The sequence below is a fragment of the Prunus persica genome, chromosome G2 (assembly GCF_000346465.2).
Source record: "Prunus persica cultivar Lovell chromosome G2, Prunus_persica_NCBIv2, whole genome shotgun sequence".
NCBI classification, from domain to species: domain Eukaryota; kingdom Viridiplantae; phylum Streptophyta; class Magnoliopsida; order Rosales; family Rosaceae; genus Prunus; species Prunus persica.
In genome coordinates this window covers 12261427-12277876 of record NC_034010.1, presented here as the reverse complement: position 1 = coordinate 12277876, position 16450 = coordinate 12261427, and the positions used below count along the sequence as shown (strand labels likewise).

The 16450-nt window shown below is 37.9% G+C and overlaps 1 protein-coding gene across 3 annotated transcripts; it reads left to right on the top strand.

Annotated features, from left to right (window-relative positions):
• On the top strand, window positions 1723–16264 carry LOC18780760. Of its 3 annotated transcripts, XM_020557729.1 has the most exons (8): window positions 1723–2159; window positions 2517–2999; window positions 3168–3317; window positions 8444–8539; window positions 8728–8775; window positions 8916–9131; window positions 9264–9343; window positions 15510–16264. In XM_020557729.1, the coding sequence occupies exons 1-8, from the start codon at window positions 1787–1789 to the stop codon at window positions 16119–16121; spliced, it is 2058 nt and encodes a 685-aa protein (XP_020413318.1). In that variant the 5' UTR covers window positions 1723–1786; the 3' UTR covers window positions 16122–16264. The 3 variants fall into 3 exon arrangements, with proteins under 3 accessions (XP_020413318.1, XP_020413317.1, XP_007212683.2); XM_020557728.1 differs by having other exon boundaries at window positions 8916–9343; XM_007212621.2 differs by lacking the exon at window positions 8728–8775 and having other exon boundaries at window positions 8916–9343.

The window sequence follows — 16450 nt, the reverse complement described above, 5'->3', positions numbered from 1 at the left end:
CACAGTGGCGAACTTATTAAGCACCTCTCCTCGCTGGAAAAACCATTGTATGTGCTTCAAATTGCCCATTTGCTCAGCTAGTGGTGGTGCACTCCAGGTGTACAGATTACCTTATTTCCATTTTAGCATTTAAGTAAATGTCTTTGTTCTTTTACTTTCGTTTATTTTTATATTACTCCATTTGCTTAATTTTACAATGTAAATAAAGAAGTATCCCCCATTTGGATTCAAATAAAAATACTAGAAAATCAAATTCCCACCAAATCTAAATATGAAAAATCGGTTTTAGTTCAAAATACGATTTAGACTAAAAATGATGAATCATTAAATCAATATATATTTCATACTAAAATCCCATAAAATCAAGTTTTCTTATTGATGTGAAGCAGCCAAAAATTATCTTGAGAAATGATTATTCCGAAAAATCAATTTTCATACTTCAACAATATTTTTACATAAAACAATTTTTCATATAGGTAAAAAGCTTTAGATATTCAATCCACAAAGAGTTATTTAGCTTTTCAAAATTGCACATCCGCTAAAAAATTTCTGGGTCCGCCAGTGCTACCACACCAATAGTCAAAGTAAAAGGTCTTCCACATTTATATTTGGTGTTAAACTTTGCCCCAAACATCAATTTTAATCCTTTTCCATTAACGTATCTCCTAAAGAGAAGCATTTTTCTAAATAAAAGTCACCCTTTTGTGAATAATATGGCTATGATTCCTTTTTTTTTTCTTCTGTTTACAATTAGCGTGATTTATATGATTTATATGATTTAATGTATACTTTTATTCATAGAAAAACTTTAGAAACTGTTAGTACCAAAAAAAAAAATTATCAATAGATTTTAAGCTAATAACTTTAGCTAACCCACTCATTAAAAAATTCATGGTTCCGCCCTTGAATGTTTGTTTGATGTTTGACAATTTGTGTTTAATTTGATGTTTATTTATATATTGACAATATGTGAAGAAAAAAAATATTAGCCCGCCCTCAGAAAAATTCCTAAATTCGTCCTTGAACTTGTTTCTCCATGTATTTGCTTGCCATGTCTATATATAATTGGTTTCCATCTAATAAGAAACCACATATAATTAATTCGATGGACGCAATTCCCCTCCTCATAAGAAACTTATCCAATTGAAAGACAATGTTCCGTTTGTAATTTTATCATTTCTTGGTAGACTTCAATCACTTGATCGTTTTCTATGATTCTTGGCGTGTAAAAACTTGATATAGTTAACAGCCTTCACCCTCGTTGCTGATCATATTCATTCATGCAAGGGGATTGGGGTTGAAAATTCTCTGTAAACTCCGTTTTTCTTAATGTGTGCTCCTTTAGACATTAATATAGAAGAGCTCTGGAATTTATAAGCACAACTTTAGTTACTGACATATATGATAATTTCAGAGGCTTATAGAGCAATAATCATTAGTCCTCGAAGTTTTCATGATTTGCTTCATTATGCAGAATCCTTTGGACTTTTTTCCTTTTCTCTTTTAATTTCTTTGGGTATACGTAAGAGATGGAATATTAGTATACTTGTGACACTCTCCAGATATAAAAGAGAAAGAAAAAGAAGGAATGTGATTATAAGTAATTAAAGAATAAATACCTGATTCTTAATTCACCAATGCACTCAACCACACTACTTCAAGATGTGATCCTTCACTCTTCTAGCTGAGTTGTAAAATTTTATCTGAGACCTAAATATAAAACAACAAAAATAGCAAGCCTGGTCAGCTTTCGGCCGCTCATATCTGGTTGTGAAGAGCAGTAAGAATGGTGAAAACTGTGGTTCCTGCTGATGCAATTGTTGTCGAAGTTCTTAACAAAGATAACTACGAGCATTGGAGTGCATTGGTTACAAATTATTTGGTGGCTCAAGACCTTTGGGAAGTAGTAGAGGCTACAGCTGAACCTCCTAAACCAGAACAAGAAGCAGAAGCTGATGATCAGTTCAAGGCCTGGAGGAAGAAGAATGCAACAGCTTTACATACGATCCAAGTTTCGTGCGGGCCTGATGCTTTTTCGATGATTAAGGAGATTAGTTCAGCCAAAATTGCTTGGGATACTTTGGCCAAAAAGCTCATGCCGCAACCATCACTCCTAATTAATTCATTTGTTCAGTCTGCAAACTCATCATCCAACCCAGGTATATTGTTAAAAATACTACTAGTAGTTTATTAGACAATATCAAGGGCCAACTTTATTCAACACATAGTAAAACAAAGATGGTATGATTTTAAGGGTGATAGAACAAGGATGGTATGATTTCCAGTTTACTTATAGCAACTTCTTAAACTGTTCTCCATTCTTGCAAAGACTAAATTTGAAAACATATAAACCTGTTTTCCAAATTAGAAAAGCTTTGTATCAACTTTATTCAGCCTACTAAAACAAGGATGATATGATTTTAGTTTAGAGTTGTTATTTTGATATGAGTTGTTATTTTGATATAACAATGGTAAACGGAGAAGCATTAATGTCCAAACACATATATACTCGACAGATGCTGCAATTGCTGCCAAGCATGATCCGTATCAACCTTTCTTCGCTGCTGTTAAGCTCGGTGATTGGCGTAAAGCGAAGGAATTTCTTACCCGAGATCCCAATGCAATAAGAGCAAGATATTCAACAGGAGGAACAGCTCTTCACATTGCAACCACCTTCGGACATGAGCATATTGTGGAAGAGTTGGTTCAGTTGATGACACCGGAAGACTTGGAAATGCAAGATGTTACTTGGACAGCTCTTCATCTTGCTGCAAGATTAAATCTCAAAATGGTTGAATGCATGGTTACAAAGAACAGGAAACTACTTGGCATTGTTGAAGAGTCCCACGGTCTGACACCAATTCTCTTCGCTGCTAAGAATGACTTATGGGCTATCGTTCGTTATCTCTACTCCCTCACTCCGATCGAAGACCTAAAGCCAGAGAATGGCCCTTATGGCGCTGGACTTGTTTGCTTTTGTTTCTATGCCAAACAATTTGGTAAAACTCTCAACCAACCCAGACCCACATTATATATTTATTTATTTTATACAATCAATATTGGGATAGGGGGACTCGAATACGGGATATCGGGTAACTGTTCTTATTTACTCATTTATTACTCAAGCTTTTAACTTTCACAGTTCCTATTTTCTCTAACATATATAGATATTGCGTGGGAATTACTTCAGCGTTGCCCACGATTGGTAATTGCTAAAAGTCCGTGGGGAGGATCCCCTATATTTGATTTGGCTGATATCCCTTCTGCCTTTCCGAGTGGAACGCGGCTAAAATTCTGGGAAAAGTGGATCTATGATGGTTAGTAATACACTCTTTTTTCTCTCGCAACTATCAAATTCATTATATCCCATATATATTTTGCTAACAGTTCATCTACACTACTAATACATTTTGGGTACTACATCTGCAATTAAGTCTGAAGCTCATCACCTACATAAAAAATAGAAATTATAAAAGGAATATAAGCAGCAATCTTGGAAGCATATATATCTTATGAACAGCCTACTTTCCAAGTCTTCAATCATAAATCATCCTTACAAAAAATTTCAACAAATCAAAAATCGTTAAGCCATCTAGTTGCAATAAACAAAATAGACAAACATGATGCTCCATGAAAACACTAAAATCACAACCATTCGTTCACTGATCAAATGGATTCTTATTCAATTGATTTTTTGCTGACATGATTTGTGAAGGAATATCTAGAAGTTGCGGTTTAGATTATTGAAAAACAATCTAGTTCGAATTGTATAATATCCAGGGTTTAAGTTATTTGGACCATCTCCAATGACAGGACCCCCCCTGAATTCCTCGGAACCCGAGATGAATCCTGTGGAATTCCTGACATCACCCCGATGCCGGGCCCACTTACTAAAGACCGGGACTTTCTGCCAAAATTTCGGTAGAATCTCCCCTGTAATTTGAACTTTACCCTAAAATTTCAACATGCTTAAAACACATTTAATATCCCAAAAGGCAGCACGCACAATATAATTTCATACAATTCACAAACTCGGCCTTCGGCCCTCACAAAAATCGAAGCGAAACCAAACTACCCACAAAGCCCTTAAGCCAAAATATTGCCTTCGGCAAGGCAACTAATAAACTCAAATATGAATTATGAATACTAGGGGTGGGCACGGTTCGGTTTGGACCGGTTTTTGCCTCAAATTAGAACCGATCCAATACTATTCATTTGGTTTGGTTCGGTTCGGTTTTAATAAAAAAAATTCAAAAACTGTCCGGTTCGGTTTGAACCGGTTTCGGCCCGGTTTCGGTTCCGGTTCGGTTTTGAACCGAATTATAAAAATTATTTTTTTAAATTACTTTTTAATACAATTCTCAACTGAAATATTATTTTTTTACTTGAAAATTAACAAATTATTCAATTTCATATAAAAAATAAATATTAAAGTGAGAAAAGAGAGATATTTTGACATTGAACTTGGATAAATATTATGTTTTTTTTAGTGAAATTAAAAATATAGCATTAAATATAAAATATATATTGAAATTATATATTTTTTTAGTTTCACCGGTTCGGTTCGGCCCGGTTCGGTTTTTGAAGACATGGAACCGGATCCGGAACCGGTCCAAACCGGTCCGGTTCCGTTTTTGACTTTTTGGTCAACTCGGTTTTTTTTCGGTTTGATTCGGTGCGGTTCGGTTTGGATTTTCGGTTCGCCGGTTTGAGTGCCCACCCCAAATGAATACTAAATACAACATACATCATCTAACTTTTCCAACTCCAACATACGAGGTTTTAACCTCCTAACACAATCACATCTATGTCTGCGGCTGCACCTAATAACCTTAGGCTGCCTACGTACCCTCACTGAGGGATCAAGCCACACGTAGTTCTTCCTACTAAATCCCGATTCCAAACACATACAATATCTTTATTCATCTCTCTGTTAATCACATAATCTCCCCATACGCCGGAAATTCCAACGCCACGTATGGGGTCTGTCATCCCCTCGGAAAATCCTACGCTACGGGTGGCCTGACAATCACATAATCTCCCCATATGCCGGAAGTTCCAACGCCACGTATGGGGTCTGTCTCAACACCGGAAAATCCTATGCCACACGAGACCTAACAATCACATAACCTCCCCATACGCCAAAAATTCCAACGCCACGTATGGGGTCTGTCATCATGCCGGATAACCTATGCCACGTGTGACCTAACAATCATATCATCTCCCCATACGCCGGAAATCCCAAACGCCATGTATGAGGTCTGTCTCAACGCTGGAAAATCCTATGTCACGCGAGACCTAACAATCACACAGTCTCCCCATATGCCGGAAATTTCAACGCCACGTATGGGTTCTGTCATCACGCCAGAAAATCCTACGCCACGTGTGACCTAACCATCATATCATCTCCCCATACGCCGGAAATTCCAATGCCACGTATGGGCTCTGTCATCCCGCCGAAAAATCCTACGTCACGGGTGACCTGACAATCACAGGGTGGTACTTAGGGTAGTGCGTATAGCACTTCAAACTGACATACTCTTAATTTTCTAAACTAATAATAGAGGTAATCCCAATTTAGTGATACCAGTCTATAGTAGACTGCAACGTAATTTAATCAGAAAAATAATGTTATTTTTAGACCAACGATCAAGCACATAAACATAAATTTCATAATTTCAATTATTACCAAGAGTTTCCTACAATAATAATAAACACTCTAGAAGTCTCAACCTAGTCAACATAGCTCAATAAAGCTCAAGACCTGTCACTAGGGTCATTATAATCCTCATAGGAAGGTAAAATTACCTCAGAAGACTCACAGTCAACCAAGGGTCAAATTACCCATACTTGGTCAACTGGCCCACAAGGCTCACGACTTCCAAATTATGATCCGAGAGTTCCTATAGGTTCTACAAGGTTTAGGATACACATCCTACAAGTTTGGTTCGGATCGGACGGTTGGATCGCTTACGATCGTACAATCGGACGGTTATTGAAAAACATAACCTTTAAGTTATTAAATCGAAACATCCGGAGCTCCGATTCCCTATCCGTGAATTCCTACACGATCCTATAAATGCCTAGATTAACATATATTAAATTCAAGACTATCCAACGGTTCAAACCTATCAAACCCGGATAACGTACAATATGCGAAATTTGTTTGGGGTTCGAACGTCAACCAAATTGGAAATCTGAGCACACCTACGCACTCATGACAACAAGGGGATCGCATCGGGACATAATGCCCCATTTCTACAGTGCCCACGCGCCACCACACATACCAGCGGCGTGTGGGTGTCCAAAGCAATTACGCATTGCTGGAAAATCTCAAAATCACGGCTCAAGACTCCTACCCTAGGTATAACACCCTATTTGGAATTACTTTTGTTTTTGGACCTATCCCAAAAACTTGCCGGAAGTGGCCGAAATCGCGATCCCAAAACTGGCCAAAATCCAATTCGAAAATCAAGCTACCTACGCTCAAAATCGATGCAATTCTACCCAACCATCAGCTAGATTATGAAGAATGGATGAATTTCCATACCTTGATCGTCAACAATGGCGGCCGGAGGAGAGAGATCGGAGCCGGAGAAGTTTCGAACGAACATCGGCCTAAAAACCATATTTTTCGGCGGCTGAAGCGGCGGCCGATGTCGGGGAAGGGCTGGGTCGTGACGCCGGGACTGAGCCGGTCCTTTTGGTACTAGTCCCGTCCGCAGCTGTGGCCGGTGGCCGGAGATTCGAAGAAAGAGAGAGGCTGCTATCGCGAGGAGAGGAGAGAGAGGGCATGCGCGGAGGAAAGAGAGAGAGATGAGGGCTTTTCTGACTTTTATCAAACCTTTTTTGTAATATTTACGATTATGCCACTGAGGGTATTTTGATCTTATCTCTCTCGTTACAACTCCGATTCGAGCCCACTACGTGCCTACGGACTCATCTCGCCGTGCTTTACACAACGGTACAATCGAAATCCCCAAATTCCTTCCCGATCAAAAAGTCAACTTAAAACCAAATATAATATTCTAGGGTCAAAAATGGACTTTTTTTTATGTTTAATTAATAATAAACATTTATTTAGGACCAAGTCGTTACATCCAACAATATAAATGGGCTATACCTAAATTTTCACACTCCAAAATACAACTATTCATGTATTGCTCGGACACAAATAGTTTTTTCCTCCAACCTTGCAGACTCAGAATTTGAGATTGCAACTTAAATTGTTTAATACTGGTTAACCCCTACTCTTTTTTTGTCATTAATTTTCTGTGGCATTACGTTTGATTTAAACATTTAATATTTAAGTTTCTGAGCATTTTAACTTAAAATAATATAAATTCCAAAACATATATTTTCACTTAAAATGATTTAGAATAATTAGAAATATTATTTTGACCATGTGATTTTTTACCATTGAAATTCCCAAAAGAACAAATCTTGTTAATGATGGCATCAAAAACTTGAAGGAAAAGATAATATATGGTATGAAATGGAGCAAATTCTAAATCGGACGTCCCTAAATTACTATAGGTTGGTCGACCCTCGTATACAAGTCGGCGACCAAGGCACATCTACACTGTTATTGCACATCCTCGATATGAGGGGTATGATATTACATATACAAAAATTCTCCTATGCAGATGTCTGGACATTATTACCATGCGGATGCTATATATTTTCTACTACCCCTCCTTGCTTTTCTTAATGGCATCTGCACGGTCTTAATGTGCGGACATCCGAATGAGAGAATAACTAATTTAATATATATGTTTTGTAGGATTTTTCAGGTGTTATTATCTTTAGTTATCAAAATAAAATTCAAAAGTATTAGTTAGTACTTTGTCTAGTGGTATTTTTATTTCCAATGTTGAAAAATATCCTAAGTTTTGGCCTTCCTCCCCTATTTCTATGAACATTTAAACTTACGTATGCTTTTGTCCTTAATTCAAAGAGAATTAAAATTTTGGGATCTGAAGCCATTATGGTCAAAATTCAAAGAGGAAATTAAATTTTACTTGAAATAAAGATTTCAATTACTAGATCACATTACCCCGAGGGCCCTACCATAATGGTCCATTTATTTGTTTAACATCTATTAGCTCCTTGGCACATGCTCGCGCATGTGGCAATTGATTTTTATTTTTTATTTTTTATTTTATTTTTAGAATTAAGAAAAGAAAACATTTTAATTATATTTTTTTAAATATGAAAAAAGTGAATTTACCATATTATCCTCATTTAATTAATAATTTCAATTCTTAATATTTGAATTAACCAAGGGAATTTTCTGGTATTTTGAATGTTTCATCATTCCCTACCATTTGCTTTATATATATAGATTATCACAAAAGATAATAGTTATTGAAATTGATCTTACATGTCCAAAAAATATATTTATTAATTATATTGACTGAGCTTTGTTCTCTTTTCTTTATAGGTATACACATACAACATCCTCCTGCCATGCATGATGTTCACGTCAATGTTGAAAATCTAGAAGAGAAACTGGGCAACCAAAATATCAGTTTCTCAGGTTTGATACATCTATTTGATAAGAAGTTGATCATGACATAGTCTGCCACAAAAAGAAATTATTGTTTGATAAGAAGTTAAACAATAACTAAAATCTTAATAAGAATCTGTGAATCATATAGCAAAGCACATTCATACTTTGTATAAACAAGGCATATTTATCTTATGGTTTTTGAATTTGCATTGAAGTCTTCGGTTTCACGCAAGGGCCTTCTTCAAGCCTCTGCAAGCTTTTAGGTATATATGCAAACATTCTTTTCCATCTTTATTTATTGGTGTCTTTGTACATTGATTTTCTGATCCACTTATTTAAACTCTATCAACGTATTTTATTTCTACAAAAACTGGTTGTAACATTTTTTCCAACATCAACCTAGGAATCAACCGCATATGTGAAATGAAATTGATCCACGCTCGATCCCTAGATATTTTGGATTACATGGGTGAAGTGTTAAAGCATCTAGACACTCAAGAAATGGTAGATGGCCTCGTCTATGCAGCAATATTCCGAGCTGTACGAAGTGGGATTATTGAGTTCATTATTCGTTTATGTAAAGTAGATCCGGATATATTGTGGCAAATCAATTCTATGGGTAGGAACATATTTCACTATTCAATTGAGTGTCGCCAGGAAAAAGTATATAGCCTCATATATGGGGTTGGTCAAAGAAATCTTATTGCAACATTTGCAGATGCTTCTGGAAATGATATGCTACATCTTGCAGGGATGCTATCTCCAACAGAAAAACTTGACCGTATTTCAGGTGCAGCCTTGCAAATGCAGAGAGAAAGACAATGGTTCAAGGTTAGATATCTTCATTCTATATCTTTCTTGTAAATTAATTGTATTTAGAGCTAGTTGTGTTGTGGGATATGAGGTGCTGGAGTGGTAGCTTGTAAATGTCGTTGTGGGTATATGTTGTCGATGAAACTAGTGGCAGTATTAGGTTGGTAGGGCTTTCTAATGTAGTTGAGGTGCCATATGGAAAGTGAGGTGGGAACACTAGATGAGAGGATGGGAGGTTTTGCGGTCTGGTTGAATGATTTTGGGAAGGAGGCAGTTCGGACTCATGAAAACATTTTTCTCTGCTACGATCTACTTGTTTTTATTCTAAACATGTATTATAAAATTCATCCAAAGGTTAAAAATGTGACACCACGCCCACATATTTGATATGCCAAGAAATACTGTAAGGCATATTTGATAAGGTTAAAATGTTCTTTTGTTTCAAGTTGGGAAACGTAGGTTAAAATTCTAGGTAATATGAAGTAAGTTGCAGGCCCAACCCTTTTTCACGTTTATTATATTAACAGGCGAACAAGAGAAAATTTAAGAGCTTATTTAAAACACTAAGGATAAGAAAAAAGAAAACCCATGTTGCCGCCCTCTTGTGGGTCGGTGGCCTCCCTCCTTCCCTCCCCTTCCTCCACTCCCCCTCCTAGTTCTTCCGCTCAGCTCTCTAGTTTTTGTATTTTTGGTTTTGTGGTGTGGAATCAGTTGTTGTCATGACAGCCGTTGTCTTTTGGCCATGTACCTGTTGAATTATCAGCCTTAAGCTGACTTAAGAGTTAGTTTAATTCGTTTTCCATTTTATTTCCTTTTATGACAAGTGTAAGCTTCCTATTGGTTGCCTAAGTGAACGGCTGAGATCATCTTGTGATGTAAGAGATCCAGCTACTGTGCGTAACATATATATCCCTCACACTATGTGTGAGGTTGTAAGAAAGAGAGAAGTGAATGAACACTCTGCTGCTACACGTATAGCAGACAGATTTTGGTAATTTCTTCTTGCTTCTTTCCCTTTTGTTTCCTTCTGCAAATTCTGAGTATTCATACCTGAAAAACACTAACACGGCCTCAGAGCCAGATTTGATTATCTAAAGAGCTGGGCATTCAATCTGTGAGAGGAAGAATCATCGGGAAATTTTGGAGGCTCGTTTGAAGCTCACGAAGCTGCTCCCAAAATCTGAAAACAACTTGTTTTCGGAAGAATCAGAGACCAACCATGGCTTGATTTGGAAGCTCAGAGGTGAGAACCCCAATTTTCCCTGGTGAAAATTATGAGTTTTGGAAGATTAAGATGATGACCATATTCAAATCATATGGGCTTTGGAATCTGGTAGAGAAGGGAATCCTAGTCTCAGATTCGAAGAAGAAGAAGAAGGCAACTGAGGAGACCTCAGAGGAAGAAGATGATGAGAAAACAGCTGCAATCCTCATGAAGGATGCAAAAGGATGCAAAAGCTCTGGGTATTATTCAAAATGCAGTCTCAGATCAGATTTTCCCACGAATTGCAAATGCAGACTCTGCCAAAGCTGCTTGGGAGCTGCTGTATGGAGAATTTTATGGTGAAGATCACGTTAGATTGGTAAAACTTCAAAATCTCAGACGTGAATTTGAATATACTAGAATGCATGATAGTGAGTCATTGTCTACTTACCTTACTAGACTGAATGATCTGATTAATCAAATGAAAACATATGGTGAAGTGCTCTCCAATGAGAGGCTTGTGCAAAAGGTTTTGATTAGTCTTAGCAAGGTACATGACCCCATTTGCTTAGTGATTGAAAACACTAAGAGTCTAGAGACTGTGGAATTGCAAGAAGTAATTGCTATTCTGAAGAGTCAAGAGCAACGATTTGAGTTGCACAATGCAGATGCAACTGAGAAAGCTTTTGCCTCATTCACAGTGAGTTCAAAAGGTCAGAATAAGACTGCAGCTAATTCTGGTCCATCCAAGGCTCAGAAAAATTGGAATCCAAAAGGCAAGCCTTGGGAACCGAAAGGCAAGCCTCAATGGAATAATTCTGCACAGACTCACAGTTTATCTACAGGTCAAGAAGCTGTAAAACCCCAATGCAAGGTGTGCTCTAAATATCACTTTAGAGAATGCAGGTATAAAGGCAAGCCAAAGTGTTACAACTGTGACAGGTTTGGTCACTTGGCTAGAGAGTGCACTACAGAGAAGGCTGTGCAGAAGGCAAACTGTGCAAGTCAAATGGAGGTGTTTGGAAATCTGTTCTATGCAAATTGTGCTACCACTGACTCAAAACCAAATGGGGATTGGTACATTGACAGTGGCTGTAGCAACCATATGACTGGAAATATGGATTTGCTTGTTGGTGTAAGGACAAATGTGGCTGGAAAAGTGCAGATGCCAACTAGTGCTCTTGTGAATGTTGCTGGCATGGGTTCACTGGTCATTGACACAACAAAAGGAAGAAAATACATTAGAGAAGTAATGTATCTTCCAGGATTGAAAGAGAATCTGTTGAGTGTTGGACAAATAGATGTGCATGGATATTGTTTGGTGTTTGGAGATGGAATGTGCAAGGTGTTTGAAAGCTCCTTAATGAACTGCCTCATTATCAAAGTTCAAATGAAGAAGAACAGATGATATCCCCTGTCTTTTCTAGCTGAGAATCAACTACTCATGAAGGCTAATATTACACATAGCACATGGACTTGGCACAAAAGGCTAGGACACCTACACTTTAGAGGACTGAAGCAGTTGAGAGACAAAGATATGGTACATGGCTTACCTCAATTGGAAGAGCAAAATGGTGTGTGTGAAGGCTGCCAACTTGGAAAACAACACAGAAATGTTTTTCCAAAGAATCAAGCTCAAAGGGCAAGCTCTCCACTTGAGTTAGTTCACATTGATCTTTGTGGGCCTATGAAAACTGAATCTATTGCAGGCAACAAATATTTCATGTTGATCATTGATGACTGCACAAGGATGAGTTGGGTCTATCTCTTAAGAAACAAATCTGAAGCTTTCAATTGTTTCAAGAAATTTAAATCCATGACTGAGTTGCAATCTGGACATAAGGTGAAATGCTTGAGGAGTGACAGAGGTGGAGAATTTCTATCTTCTGAGTTCATAAAGTTTTGTGAAGATCATGGGATTCAAAGGCAGCTCACAATGGCCTATACTCCTCAGCAGAATGAAGTGGTAGAAAGGAAAAACAGGACAGTGGTTGAAATGGCTAAGTCTATGCTACATGAGAAGGAAATACCTTACTTTCTTTGGGCAGAAGCTGTACACACAGCTGTATATATCTTGAATAGATGTCCTACCAAGGCTTTGAACAATGTCACACCTTTTGAGGCTTATAGTGGAAGAAAGCCGGGCATTGCTTATCTGAAAGTTTTTGGCTCCTTGTGTTATGTTCATGTGCCTAATGAATTAAGACACAAACTGGAACCCAAAAGTGTAAAGGGAGTGTTTGTTGGCTATGCAACCTGTGAGAAAGGTTATAGAATTTTTGATCCAATCTCCAAGAAACTCACCTTGTCAAGAGATGTCACCTTTAATGAGGAAGGATATTGGAACTAGACAGAACACTATGGCAAAGCTGTGACACCATTTCCTGATGAAAGTCTAAGTGACCATGGCTTCGTTATAGGAGATAAAGCTGAGAATGTTGCACTAACACCTCAGACTCAAACCCAATATAAAATGAGTCCATCATCCTCTCAAGCACCATCACAACATATCTCAAGTGACATAAGCAGTGAAGAAAGGAACACTCAAGCTTATGATCACTCACCATTGAAGTGGAGAAGGTTAGATGATGTGCTTACACAGTGCAATCTCTGCATCATTGAACCAGAAAGATATGCAGAGGCAGCTCAAGACAAGGCATGGCTAAAAGCTATGGAAGATGAACTCCAAATGATTGAGAAAAATGGTACTTGGGAATTGGTTGATAGACCAACTGAGAAACCAGTTATTGGAGTCAAGTGGGTTTACAAAAGCAAGCTAAACTTGGATGGTTCAGTTCAAAAGAACAAGGCAAGGTTAGTTGCAAAAGGGTATGCTCAGAAACCTGGACTGGATTACAATGAAACCTATGCTCCTGTGGCTAGATTGGACACCATTAGAACTCTCATTGCCCTGGCTGCTCAGAAGGAATGGAAGCTGTACCAGCTTGATGTAAAATCAGCTTTTCTAAATGGTGTATTGCAAGAAGAGGTATATATAGACCAACCAGAGGGTTATGTGATCAAGGGCAAGGAAGATAAAGTATATAGGCTGCACAAAGCTCTTTATGGTCTAAAACAAGCACCTAGAGCTTGGTATGGAGAGATAGACACCTACTTCATGCAATGTGGTTTTAAAAAAAGCCTAAGTGAAGCTACTTTGTATACCAAGACAAGAGAAGATAGAGATATTCTCATTGTCTCTATTTATGTTGATGACATTGTGTATACAGGGAGCTGCAAAGAATTATTAGATGAATTCAAGGAAGAGATGATGAAGAAATATGAGATGACAAATTTGGGCCTTCTACATCATTTTCTTGGCATGGGAGTGGTTCAAACGAACTCAAGCATATTCATTCACCAAAAGAAGTATGCAGGTTCTTTATTAAACAAATTTGGCCTAAATGAGTGCAAGTCTGTAACCACACCTCTTGTAGCTACTGAAAAGCTAGTTAAGGATGATGGAAGTGGAGCAGCAAGTTAAGAGCAATATAGAAGCATTGTAGGTAGCCTCTTGTACCTAACTGCCACTAGACCAGATATTATGTATGCTTCTAGCTTGCTTGCTCGTTTCATGCATTGCTCTACAAATAAGCACTATGGAACTGCTAAACGAGTGCTAAGGTACATTAAGGGGACTCTAGACTATGGTCTAGAGTATGTGAAAGGCATGAATGCAATGTTGATTGGCTTCTGTGATAGTGACTGAGGAGGATCAATCGATGACAGCAAAAGCACCTCTGGATATGCATTCTCCTTTGGTAGCGGTGTTTTCTCTTGGGCTTCAGTCAAGCAGAATTGTGTGGAGTTGTCCACAGCAGAAGCAGAGTATATAAGTGCATCTGAGGCTACTGCATAGGCCATTTGTCTTAGATTCGTGTTAGAAGACTTTGGAGAACTTCAGACAGAAGCAACTCCATTGCAGTGTGACAATACATCTGCAATTGCCATCACTAAAAATCCTGTGTTTCATCAGAAGACAAAGCATATTAATCGAAGATATCATTTCATCAAAGATGCTCTTCAAGAAGGCATCATTGACTTGGTGTATTGTCCTACTAAGGAACAACTAGCTGACATTTTCACCAAATCCTTGGCTAAGGATCGATTCAATTACCTTAGAAGTATGCTTGGAGTTAAATCAGCTCATGACTTAAAGGGGAGTATTGAATTATAAGCCTTAAGCTGACTTAAGAGTTAGTTTAATTCATTTTCCATTTTATTTCCTTTTATGACAAGTGTAAGCTTCCTATTGGTTGCCTAAGTGAACGGCTGAGATCATCTTGTGATGTAAGAGATCCAGCTACTGTGCATAACAGATATATCCCTCACACTATGCGTGTGAGGTTGTAAGAAAGAGAGAAGTGAATGAACACTCTGCTGCTACACGTATAGCAGACAGATTTTGGTAATTTCTTCTTGCTTCTTTCCCTTTTGTTTCCTTCTGCAAATTCTGAGTATTCATACTTGAAAAACACTAACAGTACCAACAAGGATTTGGCTCCAGTTCTCAGCGTTTGACATGGGTTTGGAGCCACAAGGCGAGGATGTCACTAGGCTGCGTAGGGTTCAGGTTTAGTCGGTATGGTGCTATGGCTCTCTTTGATATGTCAGGGTGGATACAGTCAAGTGGCTATATTTTTTAGTTTGTTTATGTCTAATAATTTTACAAAACTCCTCAGGAGCTTGTTATGTTTTGTTTTCTCTTATTGAAAGGTTTTATTTAATGAAATGCACGAGGTGAGATCCCGACAAACTAATATTTAGTAACTACAAAAATTTGACTTGCTTCATAAAAAATAGGTAGTAAACAAGCAAACAACAATGAAATCCTGACAAGTTTTATTACGTTGTGGTCAACAATGCTCCTTGTCGTATTTCTTTCATGTGTTATGTTGCCTTCCATAAAAGCAGTGATTCTAGAGTTAGTTACTTGGTAGCCACAACGAACTTGAGGTTTATTTGTTTAATGAAATGCAGGAGGTGAAAAGTCTTGTAGTTTTACCCTCGGGAGTGGGAGCTTTCAATAAACAGGGTATGAGACCCCATGAACTATTTACCCAGAACCATAATAAATTGAAGGAAGAAGGAGAAAAGTGGATGAAAGATACAGCAACTTCTTGTACGGTTGTAGGTGCTCTCACTATTACCATCATGTTTGCTGCAGCCTTCACAGTTCCTGGTGGAAACAATGGAGGAACAGGCTTTCCCTTGTTCTTAGATGAAAAGATGTTTATGGTTTTTATAGTTTCAGATGCTATATCACTCTTTTCTTCCACAACTTCAGTGTTGATGTTTTTGGGAATCCTTACATCACGATATGCAGAAGACGATTTCCTAAAATCCTTACCCACAAAGATGATAATTGGCCTTTCAACACTCTTGATCTCCATCGCTTCCATGATGGTTGCCTTTTGTTCTGCTCTTTTCCTTATGCTCCATGAAAGACTATGGATTGTCATTCCAATCATTTTCCTCGCCAGCGTTCCAGTCACCTTATTTATTTGGATGCAATTTCCCCTTCTTGTTGAGATTTTCATTTCTACATACGGAGGAGGGATATTTGACAAGAAAGTGAGACGGTGGATATAAATTCTTGATGCTATATGAAAAATTGTATAACTTTGTATTTGTTGTTCTTCAATTGGGAAGACACTAGTTGAATAGGAGAACCTTTACATCTCTCCCCTCCCTTTCACCCGTCCCTTCTAATGTGATTTTTGAGTGATTGAGTTGTTGGTGTTGCTACGTACCCTCCATTTGGATGAGGGAACACTACTACAAAAAAGCAAAAAGACGACGGTAAATCACCGTCGTGTATTCGATTTTTCAATGGTCGTGGAATCCACCGTCATCTTTTCCCTCATATACCACGACGCTAAATCACCGTCGTTGTTAAAATATACAACGTCATCAACAAA

Bases quoted from the DNA above. Each gene is read 5' to 3' on its own strand.
- LOC18780760 (XM_020557728.1), top strand. From the start codon at position 1,787: ATGGTGAAAACTGTGGTTCCTGCTGATGCAATTGTTGTCGAAGTTCTT. The intron at 2,160-2,516 runs GTATATTGTTAA...TATACTCGACAG, and splicing joins AAACTCATCATCCAACCCAG to ATGCTGCAATTGCTGCCAAG. The intron at 3,000-3,167 runs GTAAAACTCTCA...TAACATATATAG, and splicing joins TTTCTATGCCAAACAATTTG to ATATTGCGTGGGAATTACTT.